Here is a 26,005-nt window from a genome sequence, read left to right on the forward strand (position 1 = left end):
GCTCAAACACACATGAACACACACTGGCGAACATTCAAGTCTCTAAGCCAGCAGTCATTGATAATGGATGTTCGCTGATCCCAGGTACAGTTAGAAATGATAACCAGCAAGCCGTCAGAAAGACGGAATTGTTACTAATGGGCATAACCCGACTGTGTAAACACACACACCGTTCAAATCAGTGCTGTGTAAGCAGAGCCTTAAGTCCTGTGTGTGCAGAAGACAGTGGGTGGAGGCCGGAGGGAGGGGGGGTAGATTTTTTTTCCTCTCAGCTTCGTTTCTAAGTGGAGAAAAGTGAACATCGTGGAAACTGCTCGGGGGTTGTGTTGGAGAACAACGCCGCACAGAATTCCACCTCGATTGAGTTTTTGCTTCCAGAGAGAGGGAGCCCGTCCCAGTACCTGTCTGTGCCGACTTTAGATATTACACAAGCTTGGCATGGACATTTTCAACCCTGCCCCCAGGCACAAGCTCTCCTTTCATCAGGTCGAACCCAAAAAACAGATCCCTCTCATCTCCGCTCTGCCACATACCCCCCTCACAATCGTTACAGTTACTGCTGTGCAAGACACCCAGATGTGGGATCCACTTAAACAGGAAGGTAAATAATCCTCAGCTTATTGAACGTGCATAGGACGAACAGACGAGACAACCGCTGACAGGAGGTTATCGTAATACTACGATTTAAATAAGGTAGTGAGGTTAAAAAAACAATGATTTGCCGTTTGTGCATCAATACATTGAGTGAACATGATATACTGACTGATGAGCACAGTTCAAGCTCTGGTACATGTATGATGACAGACACGATTCTTCCTAAAACTCGAAGCAGCTTGCTCTTAAAAAGAAAAGAAAAGAAAAGATGAATGTTTGTAGTTGTCCCCTTCGCTCCTAACCTGATACTCCCCCCTACGCCTCTGTCAATCAGCTAAATGAGGTGGAGAAGCCAAGCAGAGAGACGGGAGAGAAGAGGGGGGCAAAAGAGTAAGAGAAGAGGAGCGGTCTAAAGGGTCAGTACGTAGTCTTTTGAATAATTACAGGTCGTTGGTGTTTGAGTAGCTGAAGGCGAAAACAACACAACTCTAAACACCTAGATCTAATAAGACACGTAAGAGAGGCAGAAAATTGAAGTTGTGTAGATCATATCCTACTGTCACACACACACACACACACACACACACACACACACACACACACACACACACACACACACACACACACACACACACACACACACACACACACACACACACACACACACACACACACACACACACACACACACACACACACACACACACACACACACACACACACACACACAAACAGAGCACAGAACCATCCCAGCCCTGCAGCTACAGATTTCTGAGCACACAACTATGTGCTGCTGGAGCTGTGTTTGCTCAGCAGTGAGAGCGGGGAGCTGAAAGCAGCGCCTGGCTAAAGCTAACAGTGTTCAGGGTGGAGGACTCCCCGGTTGACTGATGGGATTCGGTGGCTCACACAGGGCGCGGTGTTCAGGTGTTAACATGTAATTATGAGTCTTTCATTGGTCACAATGTGAATTACGCTGCCGGGGAACACAGGGCGCACAATGCGGAGCTGCTTAATCACAATCGTCTGAAAGAGAAGCTTTTTCAAAGTGTTTGCAATAACCACCACGTGACACATTGTTCATCTGGCACATTTGGCAGTTAGGCAGAAAAGAAAAAAAGGGCAAACACTGCCTCCTGACTTGCTGCTGCACCGCTCTGCTGGATCAAAAACATGAACAGAGGCTGGTAAGTTCTGCAAACTGAAAATATAATAATCTCTCTACACGTAGAACACACAATTTGCTCTGATACTTGTGCAGCGCTGCTGCGTGTGTGCAATTACTTTCTAACACATGCAGCACTTGAGCGCACAAACACGCACTTCCCGTGCAGCGCAGGTTGAGGCAGGCCCACAGCTGTGGCGTTCTTTTCTCCCTGACAGGCGCTGCGGGCGCATGCAGGAGTCAAGTCCTGACAAACATCAGGCCTTAAACAAGCACTGTTTGGCGCCTCTGGTCTTGTCTTCTTCATACCTGACATGTCATGTCATGCCTAGAGCTTCTCCCAAACCTGTTTAATTCAACAATAATGCAAAGAAGTTTTTTCTCTCCCTCCCCCCTCTACTGTCTCCTCTGGAGCAGCGGTACGAACAAACCACTTCTCAGGATGAAATTAACATGTGGTGAGTTGAAAGTTTAAGACGATTAAACAACTGCATCCCGAAAAAAAAACAACAGAATGTTGTGTTGTAGTCATCAGCTCCAATCTTGACCCCCCGATCTCAGTGACACCTGTCCCAAGGCAAACTTGTGCACTGACATGTAGCATCATGTTTATGCAGCCAGAGACAAATATGTTTCTGTCACTCGTGGGACTAGCCAATTGAATGCTTGTCTTCACCAGCGACTACAATTCACTGGATTTGAAAATGAAAATAAAAGCCAACAGGTGGAAAGATCCAGATTGTTTCCTCCATAATTAAAAGCAAAATCTTTTTCACTCACATGATTCCAAAAACTGTGTTTGATCTTTGCAAGTTTCAAAGAAGTGTAAAAGCAAGTTTGTGCTTTTCTAAAGTCAAGTGATCGGACAGCAATGATTTCTGCATCAAGAGTCCACCAGACTCCATGTGTGGATTTGGATGGTTCTGATCCAAGAGAGTGACAGTCTGATAGTTAGATTTTTTTTGTATTTATTTAACTACAGCATGATCAGGTTTTCTCCTGCTGGTATCTCGGTTCGGTTGTTGTGATCTAAACTGCACAGAATGGGCTTTCCCACAATAATTCTGGAGAAATCCCATAGCCCATATCATAAAAAAAGCCTTTTGACTCTGCCCTTTTAAAAAAATTCCCTTCTACCTTTTCCCATCTGTAGCTCGCAGGGCTTGTCTCCCTGTGATGCGGCGAGTCGTGACATGCTTCTTGACACAAACAAGTCTCAGCCCCATCTTGTGAGGCGTGGGACGGGCCCGCAGATGTTCCAGGGGCAAGCTGTGTCTTGCTGCCTTTCGCTGGAACACTCTTCTCTTTGAGCGTTCAAGGGCTCTCCTCCTCCTCCTCCGGCGCAATGTGAGATGCAACCATCAAGCTTAACTCTCTCAAAAAGACAGGGCCCACTCCAAGAGCACTGGGTTCAGGGAAGAGGCACACAGTATTTACACAAGTATTATCTACAGGCCCTCAATCCATTACTGTAATCCCCCGAGCTCTGCAGCGTCCCACCGATAGGCCCAACCATGACATTCCTCTCCTTTGACTACTAAACGTGGTGGCAGTTCACACACACGGCAAACACGACCAATCTTCGGCCTCACAATAGTTGCATGAATTGCCAACAATGGCTGCCTCGTTTGCAACACTCGGTGAATTTAGTGTGCGGAGGCGAAGAAGGTGAAAACGTCCGTGACCTGTGTGTTCAAATGATACGTTCGAGTGTTTTTCTCCAAATTGAACAATAAGGAGGAAGCACCATGGAGACTGGAGTGCCAAGAAGGAAACTGTGTAGGAGCAGTTCTGGGAAACGTTGATGTGCGTGTGTGTTTGTTTGTGTGTGTGTGTGTGTGTGTGTGTGTGTGTCACAGTCGTCCTAGACAGGAAGAGGTTAAGGTGTGGGTTAGGGATTAGGTGTGTCTCCATAAGAACAGTCATCAAAAACTCAGTACACAGTCCATTAAGTCCCGTGGAAGATCCCACAGGCCTTCAAAAGCGGGGTGGCATTAGCAGATCTATGTGCAGAGCAAAGCCGCCCCGGTGACATCTTCAGTGGCTCGCTGCCATGAGTCCATCAGTCCGGCAGTCGAGCTGAGATTATGAGAGCTTTGCCAAAGATCTCCTGAGATCAGGCAAGGGAGCCTCCTTCAAAATGGGAACCGACACTGTAATCACTGCTCTTTAGAATATCTGCTGTAGACCACGGGGGGGGGAATTACTCTCTTTTATGGAAAATCATCAGCCGAACAAAACAACGCTCACTCGGGGAAGTCTTCGAACCAATACTCCTTGGTAGGATTAAGGGACAGCGTTTTGTTGTTTAACTCGGCTGTTAAATGAGAAAACACCAAGATTTACACTGAGATTACAGAGAGAACTAATAAATGATCTATGTGTCAGAATATCTTCATGTCATCATCATGATTAATACAGATTTTTTTTGATTGAATCCATATTTTCATTGTTTTATTTTTCCATCTTTATGAAAGTTGTCAAAGGATAGTAAAATATTTTCCACTCTTACCCTCTTTTCAGGCATACAGTTAAATTTGAATCTTTTTTTAAATCTGAATGTGTAAACCATAAATGCACCACTTTTCCACGTTAAGTCAGACCAATTAAACCTGTGTTGTGTCATTTGTTATGACTGTAGGACACAAAGTCTGTTGCACTACATGTGTCAATGACGGGGGGATGTGTCCTCGACCAATGTGGCTCCGGCTTTGGGGCGTGTCCCGCTCAAAAACCACACTCTTAACCTGCTCACAGTTGCACATCAGACAAACACTTTTGTTTTTTGGACTGTGAAAATGAGAGGGATGAGCGAGGCAGTCTGGGAATTGGGTGAGTGTCACAATCCCACACTCGGGGAGGAATAAGGTGAGATCGCCCAGCACTCCCTGAGTTCAGCCTGTTTACTTGGAAGACACAGTGCATTAAAATCACTGCGTTAAGCTCAGCAGGTTTTTCAACAGTTTCAACAGCAGGTGTGGGCTGTTTTTTTGTTTTTTTTCCAATATTACGCTAATGATAGGCCTTTTTAATTACCATTTCCATTGGAAATGTCTAATCCAAAGTTGCCACTTGGAAATAATTAACTGTAATGCAGGTCCATTACGTAATCCCCCACATGTCACACGTAGCCCAAGACGCCATGCAATTTTTGACATCCTGATCCTGACAAAAAAAAGATCTTAAAAACAAGAAAAAAGAACACGCAAACAGGGACACATGTCGTCCGCTAGGGTGCATCAAACGCACTGGACGTGCAGATTTGACACATAAACAACCAGGCGAGTGTTGCTCTGATGCAACAGCTGTCCCTCAGCCCTGTCATGCATAATGACAGAGCAGGAGGAGCTGGTTGCGTAGGTTTTTTACGGAGCATCACATGGTGACATCTTGCTGCACGGGGCATCACCACACCTGGACCAACTGTTCAGTCTGTTTACCTCTGTCATCAACACAGCGCCAGTGAACTTTGCCCAGGTTGTGCACAAACTGGGGGTTGGACACGATTAGAACCTGGTCACCAGGAGCTAAGTAAAAATGTTCTCTGTGAGTAATATGTAAGAATAGTTTTAACATCCATTCAAACCGTTTTAGGATCACATTTAAAAGGTTAATAAGACTTTGAAGAATGTTTCTCACAGTGACAGCCTAGTGGTGAGATCATGCTCTTCAGTCTCGCTCTCTTTCTTTCTTTTTTTATTTCCACTTTCGCTATTCTCTGAGCTTTAACAAGAAATACCAGGGAATTAGTCATGATTTGCAGCTAGTGGCATTCTTCCTTTGCCATATGTGGTTGTGCAATTCAGAAGTTTTAAAATGAGATGCATCAAAATCTGCCTAGAGCATAGATGGTGAGATAAAGAGTTCATGAGTAAAAGTGTCTCTTTATCACCTTTTTTTCATCTAGTCTGAAAAAAAAATCACTCTATGATGACAGCTCGCACATTAATATGTCTCTATGTTCTATGGTTTCTATGACGAGCATATTCCTGCTGTATGACAGAACTCTGAAAAGCTCTATGACAAGCTGACATTGTTGAGACCGAGAATCAGAAGTGCTCAGTGCAACAGTAGAAATATGTACTATTGAAGGTCCACTCACTGCACATTGTCATGGTACATTGTGATTGTCAACTTACCTGACTGTTTGACTTTGTCCTATAAAGACACGACACTGTGCTTATGACTCATGGGAGATGTTGTCAGACAATTGAAAATAACTATCTTGCTGAGAGTTAGAAGGGAAGATCGATACCATTCTCATATCTGTACATTAAATACTGTAAAAGGCTACAAAAAATAGCCTGGCAACTGCCCTCAACCAAGAAATAGTCAAATGGTTGTTTTTGCACTTTTAAGAAATATATCATGTTAATAAGATAACTTGCTGGAGATGCTGGTAATTGGGTTTTGGACAAAGCAGGATACCTCCACCTTTTTTTTACAGTTTTTACATTAGCTAAGCTGATTGGCTACTGGCTGGAGACGTACATTTCTTGGAACACTATGAGAATGGTTATTGATCTGCTCATCTAACCCTTGACAAGAAAGCATGTTGTAGAGTAGTAGACACTGATTTATTTATGTGTGCCAGGAGAGAACCTCTGGAACATTTCAGGAAGACAAATGAATAATATCCTCAGTTAGTTTTAAAAAAAAATGCTAGTGTTAAGGGGCTATGAGAAATAAATCAGAGAGTGTCTTACCGTCCAGGTGGCAGACTTTGCCGTACTAGACTGTTGGAAGGACACGTCAAAAGTGTGAGGTCCAGCGTAATCTGTGTTGGACGGGATGGCCGGCGAGGGGGAGAGGGCATCGAAGGTGGAGCTGGGCTGGGCGTAGGGTGATGGGGCAGTCACGTTGTTCTGTGCATGGTCGTTGTTGTAGGGGCTGGTGGAGGTCGATCCACCATTCTGAATGCTCTGATCCATGCTGTTCAGGAGCCCCAGGTTGGTATACTGTGACTGGAGACACGGTGGAGGGGATGGGAGAGAGGGGGGGCGACAACAAGGAGAAAGTTTTCATTAAAGGATTTCAAACATAACACAATTTTAAAAAAAGAAAAACAAATTATTATGTCAAACTTGTATATTTAAGAACCAAGTTGGCCAGTCACTTGTTATGTTGTAATCCATAAACATCCATCTGACAATAATTAAAGTATTACAGTTTAACCATAATACAGTTTGTAAATCACCAAAGAACCCAGTTAAGAAAGAATGAAGCGTTTTAAGAACAAAAAAAAAATAATCACATGAACATTGATTCATGCTGGCTAAGGCCCAAAACATCTGAAGCAAGTATGCTACAGGAAACGAAGATCTTGTTTCAGAAGAGAAAGAAACAGATTCATGAAAAGCAGAGCAACATGAATGGTCTTTTGCAGTGTCGTGTTTGTGGTGTAGCTCTTTCCTGAACCAACATGCTAATACTTCTGCCATAATTGGCCTCAGAAATGTCTATATAATATAGAAACACAAAAACCTTTATGATTCACTCAAATTACCAGCCACGCCTTGCTCGTTTTTGACCAATGTCCTGCTCACACATCGTACCACCTCGCCTTCTGATCCCCTTCTCCACAGCCCAAACAATTTAGACAGGAGGAACGGAATTAAAATAGTGTATCTGCCTTCAAACAGGATGGAGAATATGCGCCTGGGTCGTGGCCAGGCCCTTCCTGCTTGCTCCGCTTGCCCCATTCCTTTCCATTTATACGCGGCACATTCCTGGACGAGGTGCCATGGACCCTCGCTCTTTAGACAGCCATTAATCTCTCTGGGGCCTCTTGTTTATTTCAAGCACGGCTGACCACAGCTGTCCAGCTCACACCCAGCACGCCGCCAGGTGTTAGCGGTGTGCCAGATGACCAACAAAAACACTGACAAGTCGGGCTGTGTAACTGTTCATCAGGCCAGTGACTTGTGAAGTAACGCGGCCGCTTTATTTCGTACAAATCCGCAGACGCGGCCAGACAGACACACCTGAGAGGGGTCACTCAAGTCAACCGCGGCATACTTGAGGAACAGCGCCAGAGGGGGGGTTAGCTGTTTGGATGAGGGTCACTGTTTGTGCGGTGCAAGGCTGCTTAACCACCACCCCTTGCCCCCCTGTCTCCCCCCCCCCCCCCCCCCCCCCCCCCGCACACAATGACACCAGAGCTTATAAGAGCTTGTCTGGAGAACAATTGCACTGGGCATGCAGGTGTTAGGAGACAAGTGTTTGGTGAATGGAACACACACGCACGCACACACACACACGCACGCGCATGCACACTAAGAAAGAAAGAAAACTCCTATCAGGTGGAAACCCTCCAGCCTTTAGCAGTCAAAGGCTTCCCCCAACACACGCTTCCTTACAATGGGCTAATTATACATGTGTATTATGAAGGGTTAAAGTCAATTGGCTGAGGATTGGCCCCTATGCATCTGATCTCAGGTCACATTTACAAAAGCTTATTAGTTACACAAGAATTTCTACTTTTTTTCTGAAATTGTTTGTAGCTTATGTGAGAGAGAAGAGGGAAACTATCCCTTGTTTTCAATGGGAACCAACAAGGTGACCAAATTTCCGGTTTACACAGAATTTTCCTGTACGCAATGAGTCAGCGATCATGATATCGATCACTCTTTTACAGCTATGGTGCAATTCGGGAGCGGATGCTGGCAGCTGCAAAGGTTAATGTGACAGACAGCAATTATCAATGTCAAATTATTATTCTAAAGATAAAGGTTGATGCTGGCCGGAGACCAAAACACAGATGAAAGCACGAACATGAAGCAGAACGCCTGACATAGAACACTCAACATTAAACACAAGGGCCCGGGATAATGTGTCACACGGTCTAATTGAATATAAGGATCAAAGATGAGGAATGGGGGATAAAGCCATAATTGACCAAATAGTGGGGCCCAGAGAGGCAGGGTCTCACCTGAGCTCATCACGTTTTAATGTTTAATTGACTGGAAGTGGGATATGAGCTTTTTCCTAAAGATTGGGTGAGGGGGTTTAAGTCCTTTAATCAGATCTTATTCCACTATAATACAGCAGCCATTTAATAACCCCTTTAGTTGCTCCTAAAAATTCCTTCTGTTTATAGCAGACGCTGTGTTTAGGCCTTTGGGATGTCAGGCTGCGGAGCAGGAGCACGATAAATCAACAGCCTTGTCACACTCAGCAGCCTTTAATAAAGTTTTTCGAAGGTTGTGCTGTGTGTTCGAGGCCTCCGAGCTCCATTCTTCTTTGTCTGAGAAAAAAATCATGGAGTAAGCACTTCAGCCCAACAGGAAAAGGAGCCTGTTGACCTTTCAGGGTGAAGGCCTGTTGATCACAATGTAGGAATTTGAATTATCCAGATCGAATATCAGACATATTTCAAATGTACGGAGCAGCGCTAATTTAGAACTTACTGCTAATGCCAACGTGGTGGCATTCGGTATCGCATACTGACACATTCAAATTATTTCCTGTCTTGTATTTATCACTATGCCGATGACCAAACAAATGCACTAAAAGGTTGCAACAGACAGCATCTTGTTTAGATTTCTCATTTGACTGAAGGTAAATCATACTCTCTTCATCCCCTCCCCGTCAATACATTAATGTCTGTGAAGTCTGTCGGCGCAGAGGTTATGATCGTGTTCGCTGATTAATGTTTCAAATTTGGGTATCAACAGCAACAGATTGTGTGATCTTTGTGAACAATACTACAAATACCACAAACAGGACAGTAGTCCTCCAGACCATGGAATCCAAACAGTTGTATAAACTAGAAATTTGCCTCACACTGGAGCAGTGGAAAAGATAGAATTCTATAATTTCATATCTAAACGTGAAACACCGAGTTGGACATTAGGTTCTTCAGATCCCTCTGCTGCGGTCACAAAGTGTGAGCACTGATAAAACCCGAACAACCAATAGATGACAGGAACCAGAGCAGACCTGGCCTGAGGGGGAAATAGCTCCCATTCCAGGCTCTCTGGTGACCTGCTCCATGGAGCAACTAGGGGACTGTGATGAGTGACCACAGGGGAGGGAGGCATTAAAGGCTCACCAGTGTTGAGGGTTGAGGTGCGGCTGGGTGGGGGTCTATCTACTCCTTTTACCTGCTGGGGTGGGCAGAGAAGGTGATTGTATCTACATCAACACACCATTAAAGCAATTACGACCCTGGACAAAACAGCAGCGCCTGGCCGGCCACATTCTAATGGCCGCAGCGGCTCCCAGGAGACTGGGGACAGGGGGGGGAAACCTGATACCCCCACGCACTGGAGGGATCGAGCCGGACACCACTTAAAGACCCCCTGCTCGACAACTTAAAAGACAGTGACCTGACACACCTGCTATCTGCAACCTGCAATCTGAGAATCTGTCACCGCTCACTTGCTTGGCATTAAGTTTTGCTTCTGGATTTGGTTGGGAACAGAAAAAAAGCACAACCCTGTAGTTCACTAAAAAACAACCACTGACAAAGGAAAATGAAAGCCAAAGCATTGAACGGATGCTAACAATTCTCAAACTCTAGCATGTACTTCATGAATTTCTTACCAATTAGATTTACTGACAAACAACTTGAGTTGTTTTTTTTATCAAACAAGCCTAAAAGGACAATTCTGCATCCACTCCAGTTCCACTCAAATTTACTCTATATGTCAAACCATTAAGATTCCAATTTTATTATAACGTAATGTTGTGGAATTTAAAAGAAAGTAGCTGAAAACGACTTCTGTACAAACTCATCTTTCACGTTTAATTCACTTTAAAACGTCACTGAAGTGTTTGCCGTCGAGCTCCGCAAACACAGGCCCATCAATCATGATGTTTGTACTTTCATAGTGAATATGGGACTTTTTCCCCCCCTTCTGATTAATTCATTAAAGTCATCGTCGCTTTTTGTTTGGTTTGATTGTGAATGAGCAGAAGAGCATTTCACGAAAAATGTCAGATTCACAAAGACAAATGAAAACGGATCCTGTGAGTATCCTGCTCTCCAAAGAGGAAAGTGAAGAAAGCACATGCATCAGAATATTTTCTTATCATTCAAATTATGTAGAAGATGGTATTTTCCTCTCTTTATATAATCCAGAGCATTTCTGTGAAAGTCTCCTCACAGACAACAGATATTTTTCAACGCAGGAAATCAAAACCCTCCAAAAACTTTTGGGTGGTCAGATTTTCTACCACGTTGAAATAAATCATCAACAAACAGGCTAAAAGAAAAAAAGTAAATCATATGAACTGGATAATTTATTTCCCACTCAGTGAGCAGACATTTTACTCGAAGGGACATTTTGAAAATTCTTCCAGGTGTTTACATTCCCTTGCCCTGTGGAGGCACACACGCACATAGGTGTGCACGCAAACACACACACACACACACACACACACCCTGTCCAATGCAAAACCATCTTCCCAAAACCATCTTAAAATATTCTACGTAACTCTTACTTGATTACAACAAGCTTTTTGCCTTTTAAGTTTATTCACATATTTTCTTTTACTTAATCAGAATTCATATTTCAATTCACACCAAGAAGTTTCCAGTACCAAGGAACAAATTAAACACATGAAGTCAAGATTTCGGATCATTTAGAGCGCTGACATAAAAGTTGAATCCCAAAGTACGAGGCATTTTTTCTCCTATGTGACATGTCACTCAGCTCAAGGAGCTCTGGGAAACCAACTACAGGAATGGGAGTAATGGCCAATGCCCCACTACCAGCCCCTCCGCCGGTCTTACCTCGCTGTAGGATGTAGGGGTTCCTGTCTCCAGATACAACATGTTGGCGCTGAGGTTGAGCAGAGCTGCTGCTGTTTGCTCCACTGGCTCCAGGATTCCACAAATCTATTTTCCTCACTCTGAACGAGTGATGTGGACTACAGATGCAAAGTGGACCAGCAGAAGCTTCTATAGGAATCTATGGGAAGGTCATATATACCTGGAAGAGATGGGAGGGGTCTAAGGAGCTACCTGTCCAAAACCTGAGTCCACACCCATCTCCAGAGGAGCACTACCTTTGAAGCTCTGCAGAGCTCCTGAAGTCGAGTAGTGATTTACTTTTTGGATTTGGTAGCGGTGCGTAAGATCGACCTCTACAAAAATAAGAAATGCTTACATCATATGCTTGCATTTATGTATGTTTGTATATATATATATATATTTTTTTTTTTTACCCCTTACATTTCCTAACTGTGAATATGACAATCCAAGTAAAGTATCAGAAAATACAGAAAAATAAAACTTAAACCTGAGGGTAATTTTGTTTTTATTTAATGGCACTGCCCTGACATCACTTTAACTCTAAGATTTATTTTGAAATCAGTCATTAAAAAAAACATTGAATGTATCCAGATAGATGGATGACGACAAAATAATTCTCCAAGTGGAGAAATCCTTTCAATGTGGATGATAATTCAGATATTATCTGAATAAATAAGGCAAAGTATGATAAAAGAATACAAAGATAAACTCACGAAACCTGTGAGCTGTGATAAAGGCTGTGGTACTGGGTTGCGAGAGCATCAGCTACACCTGTAGTAGCTGGTTAGCATAAGAATGGCTCCCCTCTGCATCTGTTAAGCCCCCCCACCCCCACCCCAGGAAAACAATGTGACTCCAGTAGATTGCTTGTATCTATCAGAGATGACTGATGTAGATCTGTTTTGGAAACATGCATTGTGTCTCAGGGACAGTAATGGTGGCAGCGCTCTCGGCACAGCTCCAATAAAACAGCTCTGATAAATTATAGAACGATTTGGCTTCATTTATTGATGCTTTTTGTTTTTTACCTGGGTAGCTGCAATTGCTACATTGAGGCCCGGATGATTTTGTGTGGAAAAGAGAAAAATTAAAGCAATTTCTCTAAATTGGAAAATAAAAAAATAATACTGTTGTATTAACATGTTTCTAAGCCAAAACTTTAAATGGTTACTGCTTTTAAGACTCAAAGCACAATTCGCTAGATAGGCAACAACAACAAAATATACACGTTTGTACATTCACAGATTGAAAGTGAAAGTAGAGCTGATTATCTGTAATCATGTAAGAGGAGCATGGAGTGGAGTTATACTGCAGATGTAAACATTAGTGGATGGAGCTAGCTGCACTGCTAAATGACACGAGTCGCTTGGTCAGCGGGGCGCAAGTAATATCTCTTGCCGCAGGGCCACGGGGCTTAAACTCTTGCCCTGTGGTCGGCACGGTCTGAAAGCTGACTGAAATCTTACGCAAAACTATGAACCGAGGGGCAGTGTCTCCAATCACCGGCCACACCCGGCCCAGGCCCCGGGGCCACAGGTCAGCCTGTCACAAAAGGCAAATCAACACTTTAAAGACCCAAGTCCGATTGGCCTCCCAGCGTACCCAGGCCTCAGTGAAGGGTGAGGGTGGTAATTAGTTGAGCTAAACAAACTTCTAATTATGTTAAAACATCATTGGCATCTGAATAGAAGTTAGAGTACTATGGGTGAGGCCTCAGTAAAATATACCACAGTAGCTGTAATTAAGCAGGATAGATATATTTGTACAATAGTCCACCTAGCTAAAGGTAATGCAGTTTAATCCAAGTGTTCTCCAAACAAATGCTTTTGTTGTTCCTTAGACAGTTTTAGAGAGGTGCTGATTCAGCTGTATGGTATTTTGGATGCTACAGTTTGGGCTGCTATTATGTCATTATACACAGAGGTGTTTCTGTTGTTTTGCCTGCACCTTACTGATATAACTGGGCTGGACAAAATACCAGACAAACTATTAAATAAAAACGCAAAACAACTCAACCCCACCACAAACTGCTGCCTCCAAAATGTTCATAAAGTTGAATCAACACCTCTGAAAATTATAATATTCATTAAGGGACGATTTATTGCAGGACTCATGCATTAGATTTAGCTATAGATATAACTAATAAAGTACCAGCTGATTTTAATGCAGTTAAGATTCAAGATGCAATAAAGAGCAGTGGGCTTGTAAATCAAAATCTATTTTAAAACTTCTGGAATTAAATGCTTTTCTTACATAATTAAACAGAGAGGACAATATTGAAACCAAACCTAACATGACACGTGCACGGCACAAAAATGATTCACATGCTTCAGATTAGAATTTTACGATTCCCCAAATCTAATTCACTGGTAACGTAGAGTCCAGCCATCCTAGCCCGTGTCCTCAGACAGTGTAGGAACATCTACGTTAGATGCATTAGCTCGAATGCTACAGCGGTGAGAAACTAAAAGCAGAGAGTCAGGCCAGGCCGCAGCTCAAGATCTGCAGATCCAGGGGCTCAGACAAAAGAGGCTTTACTGAAGTTTTTCCCTTTAAAGAGTCCGCTCCTTAAGTCGGCCAGATTAGTTTAGTATCAGGTGTCAGGCTGCAGAGGCCAGGGAGGCACAGACACCTGCCCTGACACTGGTGTGAGCTCCCGTCCACACCGACAGACGCAGGCAGACGATGGAGAGACAGAGAGCATCACCTGGGTGGCAAATCCTAAAGCCACCCTGGCCCCACCCCCACCCCCAAATCAACTGCCACCAAATCCTGAACCACTCTTGTTTAAAAGAAACAAACTTAAGCAGCTTTTGGTAAACCTTATTTAACCCACTGGGCAGTTTGATTTCTGAACGGCCAGAATCATTTTAAAGGGGATAGATGAAGCCAATTACAGCTGTACAGGTGAAGTAGACTCATCAGCAACAACGTTGTACCACTATTTAACATGTGGAAGGTCAAATCCTACAGCAAACTGTATGGCACAGCATAAAAATAAATGCAAGAAGTCAGCAAAGTTTAAATAAACAGAATTAATAGAACAAGTGCCAAAGTACTGGATATTTAGCCTGCAAATCAAAGTTCAGTAGATGTTTTTAATTAAATGAAAAAATTAATGAAAAAGAGATCACCACTACTTTGGAAACAGGTGTTTTGCTTTTCTGGTGTTTTCATTTGGCTTTCCAACATCCTTTCAAACCTGTCATGCTACACTGAATTTCAAAGAAAACAATTGACTCTGTGTACGACTCAAAAAATTACATCTCAAAAAAGCGTCTAATAGTTTCTACTTCAGTGTATTATTTGGTCAAAAAGGCCCAGAAACAAATGAAGAAAAAATAAATAATCAGATGAAAGCTTGTCCCATCATGGAGTATTGTTTTAAATCTTTACTATAATTTCTGATATTTAATGAAACAATTTATCTTTAATAGTAGTGTTGGAATTATGTTCTTTGCCAAAATGTGAAAATAAACAACCTACATTTCCGAAAATAAATGTACTATTTTCCTCCATTCCTCCATTCTCCCTGAATGTTAGGAAATTCTGAATTATAATCAAATATATTTAAAATATGGATAAGTGACTTTTTTAAAAAATTGTTGAAAGGATTATTACTGAAGCACAGATTCATGTGCTCTCTCCCAAAGGGTGTGACCAACAAGTTTTTCAGTTGCAGCTCACAAGATACAATAGTGTGGTGTAAAAGTAGAGTTGTGCTTTGTCCATGAAGATGTAAGAAAATGTTACAAGATATACTGTCAGGGTTATAGGGGCTTTTTCATCCCCGCATCCACAGTCAGACCAGGTACTGGTACTGTCAGACCAGGTACTGACTCACTGACTTCACAGTTATTCACATGGACCATGGAAAGCTCTCCTTCCTTGGTACTGTGCCTTAAAAGAAAAAAAGAAAAAAACAGCTCTTCATGTGCTGGAGGCAAACTGGTGGAGCATTTCAAAATAAAAGAGAGCTTATTACAGTTGGGTATTTAATGCACGGGTTTCCTTTGGATTACAGAGAGAGCATCTGATGATAAATCCAAGTTAAGCTTAAAATTGTGCCCGTGTTACTGAACTTTAAAAATAAAACTTAAACTAGAGTTGTAGTTCGGGAGGGTAAAACTATCTAAACTGTGTATTCAGACGGATGAGGACAGACAGTCTTCAGGTAAGGTGGGTGTAATGACTCAAAGCTCCTTTGAAAAATGAAAGAGGAGAAACATTTGACTCGGTCATGCTAACGGGAAAGATTGCACCACATCAGGCAGATTCTTATCGGGTGACAGCATTAAGGTTAGATTTAAATTCTGTCAAACTGATGAAACACTGGGAGAAGACCACTGAACCAGGGGGCAACGGCCATCACACATTAGACAGAAGGGGGGTGGTGACAAAAAAAAAAAGTACGAATCCAAACACAAACATGTAATTAGATCCCAGAGTCAAGTCATGTGTCGATTGAGGTACTCTGCTGTAAAGTTGTTTAAAGCCGGTCCGAGGACGACCTCTGTCCCCCTGCTCGACAGTGTGTGTCCTCGACGCACAGCTGAGCGCTTTATCTGGGTGTAAAATCAGCTGTTTGGGGAAGGATATAGCGTTTCTCCTGCCACTAAATCTGCTACATTCCTTAATGTTATTCTATCCCCCCCTGTTGCCACCCCTCACCTTTACATTGAGAAGACACTGATAGATGAGTGCTGGGACCTCGGCGAGAGAGGCAGGTGCTGCACTAAATTGTTGCCCCGCAGCTACAGGAAAAAAAAAAAATCTAGAAAAAGGAATTTCAGATTAAACATAAACCCTACACAATACAAATAAGTCCCCCAGGGCACTAAACAGTGAGCTGCATTCTAATGACTCATGGAAGAGGCACACCTCCGCACGGGAGGAGGGGTGTGGGCCGGTGAAGGTAGGTCTGCCCACCGCGGCTTTTCATCAGAACAGACACTTGACTTGGTAATAACAACTGGGGCTTGGTGACTGGCAAGGGGCCATGGTTGCGAGCTCTAAGCCCCCTCACGGATGCTGCCTGAGTTGCTGGCGTGCCAATCAGCGCACCACGCCCCTCTTTGGTGCAGAGGAAAGTGGGCGGTGGGGGTGGGGCCATTAATCACCAGTTCAAGAGAGCACAAGCCCCCTTGGGGGATGCACAGGGTAACATTACTCAGCTCCTTGAACTAAATTTTTATTTGCTATTTTTTTTCCACCCTGGCTGGACAACAGCATTCCAGCACTGGGAGGGGAACATGCACATCATCTCCCAGTAGCAGAGCTGACAACGACTTGTTCCTCACTACAAGAGGTTCATACAGCGCACTGATTCATAAACATCTAACAGGAGAAGGTATTTTTCACAGTGCTTCACTTGACTGCACAGTGAACCGTCTGTTGAACGACTGCTCTGTTGTCACAAATAGCAAGCTCATAATCCCTGCTTCAACTCAATTTGGTAACTTATTTGGTCAAGTAAATTTTTTTTTTTAAAGAAAAATACAGGAAAATGAAAATCCGGCACTCAAAGCTCAACATCAGGAATGTTTATCTAAATGCACATTCTACCTCCAACAGACTCTCAGAGGCTCCGCCCTGGTCCATTACAACTCAGGCTGAGTGAGATAATATCATCACCTGACAGACAACATCTCAGACAAAAACAGATAAACCAGCCGCATTCACTGGCTGTTGAACTGCTCCGCACACTGCATTGTCATAACGGTCACGGGGGAAATTCCATTTAAAATATTAAACAGAAGTGGTTCACAAATGTATTGTACTACGTGCGGAGTTTACCACTGGAAATCCCATCAACTCAGAGTGAAAGTAATCTCAGACGGAATATTTGTTAATAAGCAAAAGTGCACAAAATGACACACTTAAAAATCAATTAAAAATGTTCAGGCTTTGATATTATGTTTGAATTTTGGTAAATCATTTAAAGGGAAGCATCATTTGTCTATTTTAAAGCTAACTGGTTAAGAAAGATGACATAAAACTGACTGGTTTAAAAAATATAAATATTATATACATATTATAGGTGGGACTCTGTACTGCCAGTGCTGAAAAGGAACGTTTAAACCTTATTATTGCATAAACAAAACAGACACTGCTCGGCCTCCATTGAAAAATTATGCTCTTAGGTTTACAGTTGTGTTTACTGGTTGTATTGCACATTACAGGTTGAACTAAAAAAAAAATCATTAGCAAGTCATGTATTTTTACACGTTTTGTAGGTGGGCTTTAATGAAACTGGATTTTCGCTGAACAATTATTGGAAAAAAAATCTGTCGAAAGTTTTAAAATGTTATAGTTATGAATATCACTACTATTAATAATAATGTTATCTTTCAATTGGTTTTATTTTTTATTTTATCTAATTTTATGTAATTTCTGGCAAATTAATTATGCTCAAGTTATTCCAACAATACTAATAATGAGAAACTAAACACTACTGGGGTTGTGCAAACAGACGTTGATGGTCAGAGCCAACATATTTCATATTATGATTCCCATAATGGTTTAAAGGGAATATGATTGATTTACATGGTATTATCATACGAGTATTATTATCACAATCAATAATTGGTTTTAAAAAATGACAATTATCTTAGATTTTGGGATATCATAACAGTCCTATTTTGTGTCTCTGGTTGTGGGTTCGAGGCAGAAGGATCAACCAGGGGACAAAACGTAAAACGGGTGTTTTTCCGTTGACCAGAAAACCTACGTACTTACAGAAAGTGTCTCATCTGGCTTGTGCATGGTGATGCAGTCCATACTGATCTGGATGGTGTTTCCTGCAGAACCGTTGGTTGCACTGTCTGTGAAGTTCAGCTCAATGGGCTGGACTGAATGAATGGCAGATCTGAAACACAACAGAGATCATAAAACTGAAGAACACCAAAGTCTATATGTGTGTGTGTGTGTGTGTGTGTGTGTGTGTGTGTGTGTGTGTGTGTGTGTGTGTGTGTGTGTGTGTGTTTTTACATTTACAGCACATTGTTTGTTTTTCTGTGTGGTGTTCCCTTACTGGTCCAGCATGTCAAACAGTTGGTTGAATACATCTTGGCTGAACAAGTCAGATGTCTGTGCCGACTGATTCTGGGACATGGCGGTGAGGAATGATCCCTCTCTCCAGGACATACGGGATGAAGGGTCCCTGAGTCTGCGAGGAGACGGAATCAGCCATGATCACTTTACATTCATTTTTACTGCACGCTCATATTCCAAGTACATGGGACCAAACGGTTTTGTGCAACTATTCTAAATGGTAGTTTTAGAAAATTGCAATGTCAGCAATAATACAACATGAATGTTGACGTGCGGGGCTGAGGTTTGGCCACCCAGCCAGCGGAGGGAAAGGAGGGAAAGGAGGAGGAGGAGGAGGAGGAGGAGGAGGAGTTCTGCCAGCAGCCATTCATGATGAGCGCTTCCATTGTGAAGAAGTCAGCCTGCATAATACGGAATATTTGTACTACACATAATGGTGATTATGCACCATTCAGACAGAGGCACTTTGACCTGCTCCCCTGAAACATTACACCTGCTTCAGAGCTCAGCGCGCCATTGTTCTTGCTGAAGTGGCGCATGCTGCAGTCTGAGACAGGCGGAATTCCCCCCGCAGTCTATATGATAGCACTGCTGCAACTTCTGGTATGTGTACAGCTGGACGAGCTCGGGGGGTTGGGGGTTGTAGGGGGTGTTGGAGATGGGAGGGGTTAGGGGGGGCATAATCTGAAGCTGGCACTATTTTAGGTTTTGGAAATTCCCAACACCGCGCGATGAATGATATTAATACCTGACTTACAAACACAGGCATATCTAATGAAGCCAATCATTTCACTTATGCAGGAGTTACACATGAGGGAGTGTGGAATTCAGAATAAAGACGAGTTGGTGCTGGGGGGGGGGGGGGGGGGGGGGGGGGGGGGGGGGGGGGGGGGGTGTTGGAGATTTGACCTATACAGATCATTCATCCTGGGCCAAATTACAGATGAATACTCAATTTAGATGCTATTGTAACATTGGCGCCAAGCGGGCCCTTTGACCTCTTCAGGGGAGCAGTTAACGGCTCCTGGGGGCTTCAGACGTTCCAGCTCGTCTTGTGCCGAAGACTGGACCAGTTTTCGCTTCATCATTTGTAACTTGTAAATCAAATATGTCTAAGTATAGTGGAGGAAGTGCCTTTCTGCATATTATTATATATGCTGACTAGACACGCCCACATGCAAACCAAGTGTCCATCGATCAAAAATATGACTGTAAATCAGAGTTAAGTTGTGATAAGTGAAGTCATACGTAATGATAGGAAACAGCAAGCAGCTGTAGCGAAGAAAAATACATATTTCATAAAAACCTCAGTGAGTGAAAGTTACATTAACGGCTTGCTGAGTCATTTCTGAACCATTATGGAAAAACAAATACTGATGCGTCACATTCTCGCTGGCGGCCGGATTACTGAGCGACGGCGGGCTACTTATGCTCCTGTAGCTAGTTAGCTTGCTAACTCTAGCCCTTCGAGCCAGAGCTGAGCTAATTCCATTCTGACGCTAGCGACCAAAACCGTTTGGGTATTTATTTAACTCCTGTTCCCTGCAGCCGCCCTTACCTGTCTCTGCTGTACAATTGGCCGAGCGCGCTGGAGTTTATTAACACTTTAATGTTCCCAGAGCTGTAAGAACACATTCCCTCCAGAGCTGCTGGCGCAGCTAATTAATGTGATTATTCGTCACCTGTTGCACTTCAAGGTGCTTTTTAATCGCCATGGAAACCAGAGTCTTGCGAGAGCACATGGCACAACAAGATGGTGGGAAGTTTATTACATTTTTTATATTTGTATAACCCCCCCCCCCAAAAAGAAAATAATAACAACAATAATAAGAAGAAGAATATTCAATCCTGCTGCACTACTCAATATATTCATCAAACACTGATATATGTGTTTCTGTACTGTAATAGTGACATACTGAATAATACTTTGAATTCATTAAATTGATTATACAGACACCATTGCCTTAACTTCCTGTCTTTTGAACCACATAGAACTGACAAAAAGACGACGTGTGCATAGAGCCTATTTCTTAAGATATTGCTGTTTATAAGATCTTTTCAGATTGTAGATTAGCTTTACTTTTGGTATAGTTTTTGTTTTGTTTTTTAAATCATAAAGAATATCTACAGCATAAATTAATACAAAAATTTAGCAGATGAAAAGTCCATCGTTAGTTTAAAATAATGGGATGTAGGTCACTGGGCGAAGAAAACAAGAAAACAAGTTGGGTGAATTAACAAATATATAGACTTGCAGGTAGAACAGGTATGGCGTCACGTGTGTTCGTGGAGGAGGGAGGATTTGGGTGTGGCTCTGCCGCTGGCCTCTGCCTCAGTTCAACTCCAGTTGATTTTTGGCTTTAATTTTCAACTTCTAACTGTCAAGTCATTATTTTGTTCGACGAACTCCTGAGCTTTGTTTCACTGTTGACCAGTCAGAATCCAGACTATAATCACGAAAGTTGCACATCAGGTTTAACATGCACAGCAGTGCATGCCCATAAGTACATTTCAGTATTATCATATTAAATCTGTGCTCCTCACCTATTGCAATACACTTGCATTGTCCCGTGAGCTCTTGAAATTGAAAGTTTTTTATGAAAACATATTGGATGCATTGTTGACATAATAATTGGTAATAAGACATGTCCATTTTCACCTGCACCTACACTTTTATATAAGTTTTGTATATTTGAATTGCTGAGTCTTCAGTAGCTCAGGAATAGTAATATGGAAATAATAGTCAAATCTGACCTATTGGTAAAATTTAGAAAAGTCTGAAGTAATAGAATCGACACCATTTAGTGTTGGTGAGGAGTTTATCCTTGTTCTAGCTGATGTTTGTCTGCTTTTTGGTGTCTGGTTACTCAGAGTTTTTCAGTTAGCCTGAGGCGAAGGCTGTTCAGCCTCCACTTAAAGACAGTGCAGCGCCTCCAGACGAGACTGGGGCAGAGGTCAGCACTAAACAGGGATGGCTATTGTCTCTTGGCAGGTTGGGCACACCGACCGATGAAAATGCAATCAAAACAAACAGCCCAGCCGATCGGGGCCCTTCTCCAGTGTCGATATTAATCACTTGTTCAAAGGCCTAAGACCTTCTCCCCCACATCTGTCAGCCCCGGCTGGAAGAGGGACATGACTCCAAAACAATAGAAAGCGCCAAAGTTTCTCCTCCTCTTATCACTTTACTTTTATAGAAGTGAAACAGTCTGAACTCAAAATCCTCTGGGGCAAAAGGACAGGCACAAATTCTTGTCAGGTTTAGAATGCAAAGAAAACACGGGAGGGGGAGAGAATTAGCCAACCAAAGAAGATATGTTAATAATAAAATCTATCAAGTAACAACACAGAAAAAACGAATGGAACTAAAACTTTCCTTGTTCGAAAATATATGAGGGCACTACTGATGCCAGTTTGAAAGCATTACATAACAAGGTGTAAACCCGAAGCAATAAGGTTATAAAGTTCCAATAAATTAACTATTGTGAGCCACAGAGGCCAAACTTTCTAGTTGATCAAAACTTGATGCACACTAATAACTTAATATCACACAACAGTAAGACACAAGCACACTGGGGCATTTGGTTAAAAATGCCCCCAAAGCATACATTACACAAGAAATTACACAGAATTTCCGATTGTACACACAGAAATACAAATTATAAAGTACTTGTGCTTTATTATTTCTTAACCCAGAAAAGATGAATATACAAGCCCTCACTAAAGAGACCGGCAGGACGGAGACCGCACTGCAGTTTATTAGCAGTCGTACAACCGAAATAACCAGCAGTATACTGCAATAATTAATTCATCATTATTTAATGTATTCAGCACATATATAAGCAAATATAGCCTTCTTATTATCAGCGATATTAATTTTTATTGCACTGATTTAGTATAATTTGGGAATCAACAAGATAACACGGTTGTCAGCATTGTAGGTGTGTGATCACTATTGAACTCAATATTAATCAATGATAAAAAACATGCAGTGAAGATGTTGTAGATACAATGTTTGATGTAAAGATAAGAGATATAAGATAGACAGACAGATAGATAGATAGATAGATAGATAGATAGATAGATTAAGTCCATTTGTTCTGGGGGGTTCTCATACTTGTTGTGCTTTGTTACCTGTACTGTACATATTAATTACACAACATTGAATTTGTACTCTCAGATGCAAAAGAAGCACCATAAATTGAATGAAATGCTTCTGATTAAATGGCACAGTTCTGTCATCTGTCATGCTGAGTTCAAGGCATCTGCAAAAACATCTACCTTGTAAATGACAGCCTGCGTTTCCACTGAAATTACCAACAGTAAGGATCAGAGATATACTGTAGACCCCGATGTCATGTAATCCGTCTGCCTCCTCAGCTCTGATGGTCTTTTACACATACATTGTTGCCCCTAACTGTGCTACACTTATAAATATGTCAGGACAGCGCGGCAGCTGAGGATCGAGGCAGACACAACTGTTCTCGGGTCACCCTTTGGACCTCCAGACAGAGTCCGTCTGAGTGCCCGTTTAAGTCCACCAAAGAGCAGGGAGATTCCCACACACTGAAATAAGACGTTAAATATCATGAATTTTCTCGGTTCACAGTTCCATTAATAAAGGATAACGATAAATGTAAAAGATTATTCCTGAATTCAACATTCCCATTTGATTATCACACCATCAATGCAATATAGTATATAGCTGCTTCAGGATTTAGTACATTGAAAGAAAAAGAATAATCCCATGACCTCTGACATGTTTTAACATCCTATAATATATCAAACAGTATACCTATATTATGAAATATATTTGTTATTTAATATATATATATAATAAAACTGACACTGGGAGTCACCAGTTTTAACAATGTGTATGTACTCACCGATGAAAGGGAAACTCTGGATAATACTGGACGGCGGTGTAAGGCGAATTCATGTTGTCATGCCAAACTTCACTTTGCTGAAATCTTCAAAAACGCTCAGCTGGTTACAAGGGCACACGTATCAATGACTGTACATGGGCTCTAAGAATAAATTAAATTTTTGAAGAGAGAAAAAAAAAAGATTTATATAAATATATAAATACAAATAAATAAACAAGCAGGCCTGGATTAAAGTGCCAGAGGGTACAGTGCAGAGTGGAGAAAGTTTGAGAGATGTTTTGAATTTAGGTATTTTTTTCTTAAAGCTCTTCTACAAATAGGAGGGGCTTGCACCAGCTCTCTGACCAATCCCCTGCTTCGGTTCTACAAGATATCACTCACTCGCAGTTGCTAGGATATAGATATCAAGCAACTACATTTGACCCTACACCCCCACAAACCCCCCCCCACACACACACACAGAGAGAGAGCGAGCCACTATCCTGAAAAGCTCGGACCCTACCATAATGCATGCGGATCTCAGGCCAGTTCTGATATTTCCACCCAGACTCCCAAGTGGTTTTGTGGGTATGCGTGCGGGTTGCGTCATGCTTCACTCTGAGGCCCAGCAGGCTTTAAATATGGTGAATTTTGCCAGGAATATACTCTAAGTGGCAAGTGATTGTTGATTCTGTGCCGATTCAGCTGAACCACAAAGATGCAGTCAGCGACAAAAACACACCAAAAATCACCCAAAGTTTTTTGCTTTTAAGGAAGTGAAACACACTCTGAGCGCAGGATCTCAGATGTCTCCTGAGATGAGTAGAAAGTCCAGTGAGAAGAGTGAGATTTTGGTGAAGGGTAATGAATGCGAAGGTGACCATTGACTGAAAACGAGAAGGTAAACGACATCCCATATCCGGACGACATAAAGAGCGATCGGACAAAAAATGTTGAGGTTTGCAAATCCTTAACAGTAACCCACAGAAACTCTGATTCAAGCACACACAGATATCGTAGCACATCCTCGCACACATCCCTCATTCAATATCACACTCTCCCTCTCCACACTGTAAACCTAGAGGTGTTGTGTGGTGCTCAGAGATGAACGGCAGATGAATCAGCATGCTAAAATAAAAAGGTAGGGTCACAGCGGGGGGAATGATAATAAATAGATGTGGTGTATCCAGGGAACACAAACCTTTAAGCTGCTCTCTTGTACTTCTAATAAAGACACACAGCCTCTCTTTCTCTCTCTCCCCCGTCCGACTGGCTACTGGGCACCTGCAGTGGGAGGAACAGTACTGAGACAGTAGACACGCATACGGTGGTCGCACACAGTAATTTTTAAGATATCCTTGACAGAAATGCAATTATTTGTCGTCAAACAAGATTTTCACGTTAGAAATGTCACACCCGGCTTCTTGCATTATTAAAAAGATTGTTATGACACGCGGGTTTCCTGGTTTCTTAAGATAGAATAGTTGCTGCGGGCAAGAAAATGTGCAGACCTAAACTTCGAGGTGAACTCCTGTGATGGATTAGGCCCGATCAATTTCGCAGGTACTACAAATGTTCAACTAAAGACGAAAGATTGACCTAACGGCACGGGATAAAAAGTCTTGCGGTGACTAAAACTGTTACAATAAATTCTGTGCGGAACATTAATAGGCCGCACCAATTTTCAGTTGTCGACATACGTTTCAGAAGAAACAAAAATGGCAACCTCACAGTGGCACAGTGGCATAAGTTCCATAACTGTTCTGCAACTCTTATAGATATTTTTAGTCCGGAGCGAGCATGACACCAACTTTTGTAAGTTTGATCATACATGTGTGTTATTTGTTTCACAGCTGTTGCTGAGATGAGCGCCACAACATCAGTAAATATCAAACTGTACAGTAGGATATAACACAGGATTTGGAATGTATGTATGTTGTGACTTAGCAAATATTCAACCTTTATCTGTGTCATTTTTTTTTATCAAATTATCTTTAACTGTCTGATGCCGAACGTGTCGTATGCGACAGAAAACGCGCCATGTTATAAAAGTCTATGCTATATCTCTATTAACGTTCATGGCAGCAGCAACTTACGGTTTGTTTTGATGGGAAGCTAACACCTGCGCCGTTCCAGGCAGGGCTTACGTGCGATCCTGGGCACTTTCAGAACATTTGTAGCGCGGCCTGGAACTTCTGTGTCTTTTCGGGGACTTTGTACAACATGTCCATGATGATAAATCCAACATTGTCTGACATTGACGATCATATTTATCCCGTTTTTCAAGACCTTAAAGACTGTTGCTGTTGTTAGCCGACTTCTAGCGGTCCATTTTGGATCTTTGACCAATCAGAGGCTTTTTTTAAGATTTGTACCAATCAGACGCCTTGTTGTCGACTGGTTGAAAAAAAACAAAGATTTAACACTGAAAAGAGGACCTCTCACTCCTCTTGTTTATTCCTACTACCACTACTGACAGGAACTGCTTTGCAGAATGGCACAAGTGACTGTTTGGGTTTAAAAATGTACATAACTTTTGATTTGCATTAGTAAGGATGTTTTGAATTG

The 26,005-nt window shown here is 42.2% G+C and overlaps 1 protein-coding gene across 7 annotated transcripts in view; it reads right to left on the reverse strand.

The window, feature by feature from the left end:
* Window positions 1-25,772, reverse strand: part of tp63 (tumor protein p63) — a 34,087-nt gene extending 8,315 nt beyond the window's left edge. For 3 of the 7 annotated variants that reach the window (XM_047336635.1, XM_047336639.1, XM_047336640.1), the window contains exons 1-4: window positions 20,131-20,222; window positions 18,553-18,687; window positions 18,258-18,387; window positions 6,466-6,723 (exon numbers count right to left, since the gene is read on the reverse strand). In XM_047336635.1, coding sequence (XP_047192591.1) covers window positions 6,466-6,723; window positions 18,258-18,387; window positions 18,553-18,687; window positions 20,131-20,207 — 600 coding nt within the window. In that variant the 5' untranslated portion in view covers window positions 20,208-20,222. Of the gene's footprint in view, window positions 1-6,465; window positions 6,724-11,498; window positions 11,677-18,257; window positions 18,388-18,552; window positions 18,688-20,130; window positions 20,223-23,458; window positions 23,674-24,638; window positions 24,722-25,533 lie in introns of those variants that run through there. The other 4 variants (XM_035647526.2, XM_047336637.1, XM_047336636.1 and 1 more) reach the window with 4 other exon arrangements.
* Between the last annotated feature and the right edge of the window lie 233 nt (window positions 25,773-26,005).

The sequence above is a fragment of the Scophthalmus maximus genome, chromosome 13, assembly GCF_022379125.1.
Source record: "Scophthalmus maximus strain ysfricsl-2021 chromosome 13, ASM2237912v1, whole genome shotgun sequence".
In the NCBI taxonomy this organism is placed as follows: domain Eukaryota; kingdom Metazoa; phylum Chordata; class Actinopteri; order Pleuronectiformes; family Scophthalmidae; genus Scophthalmus; species Scophthalmus maximus.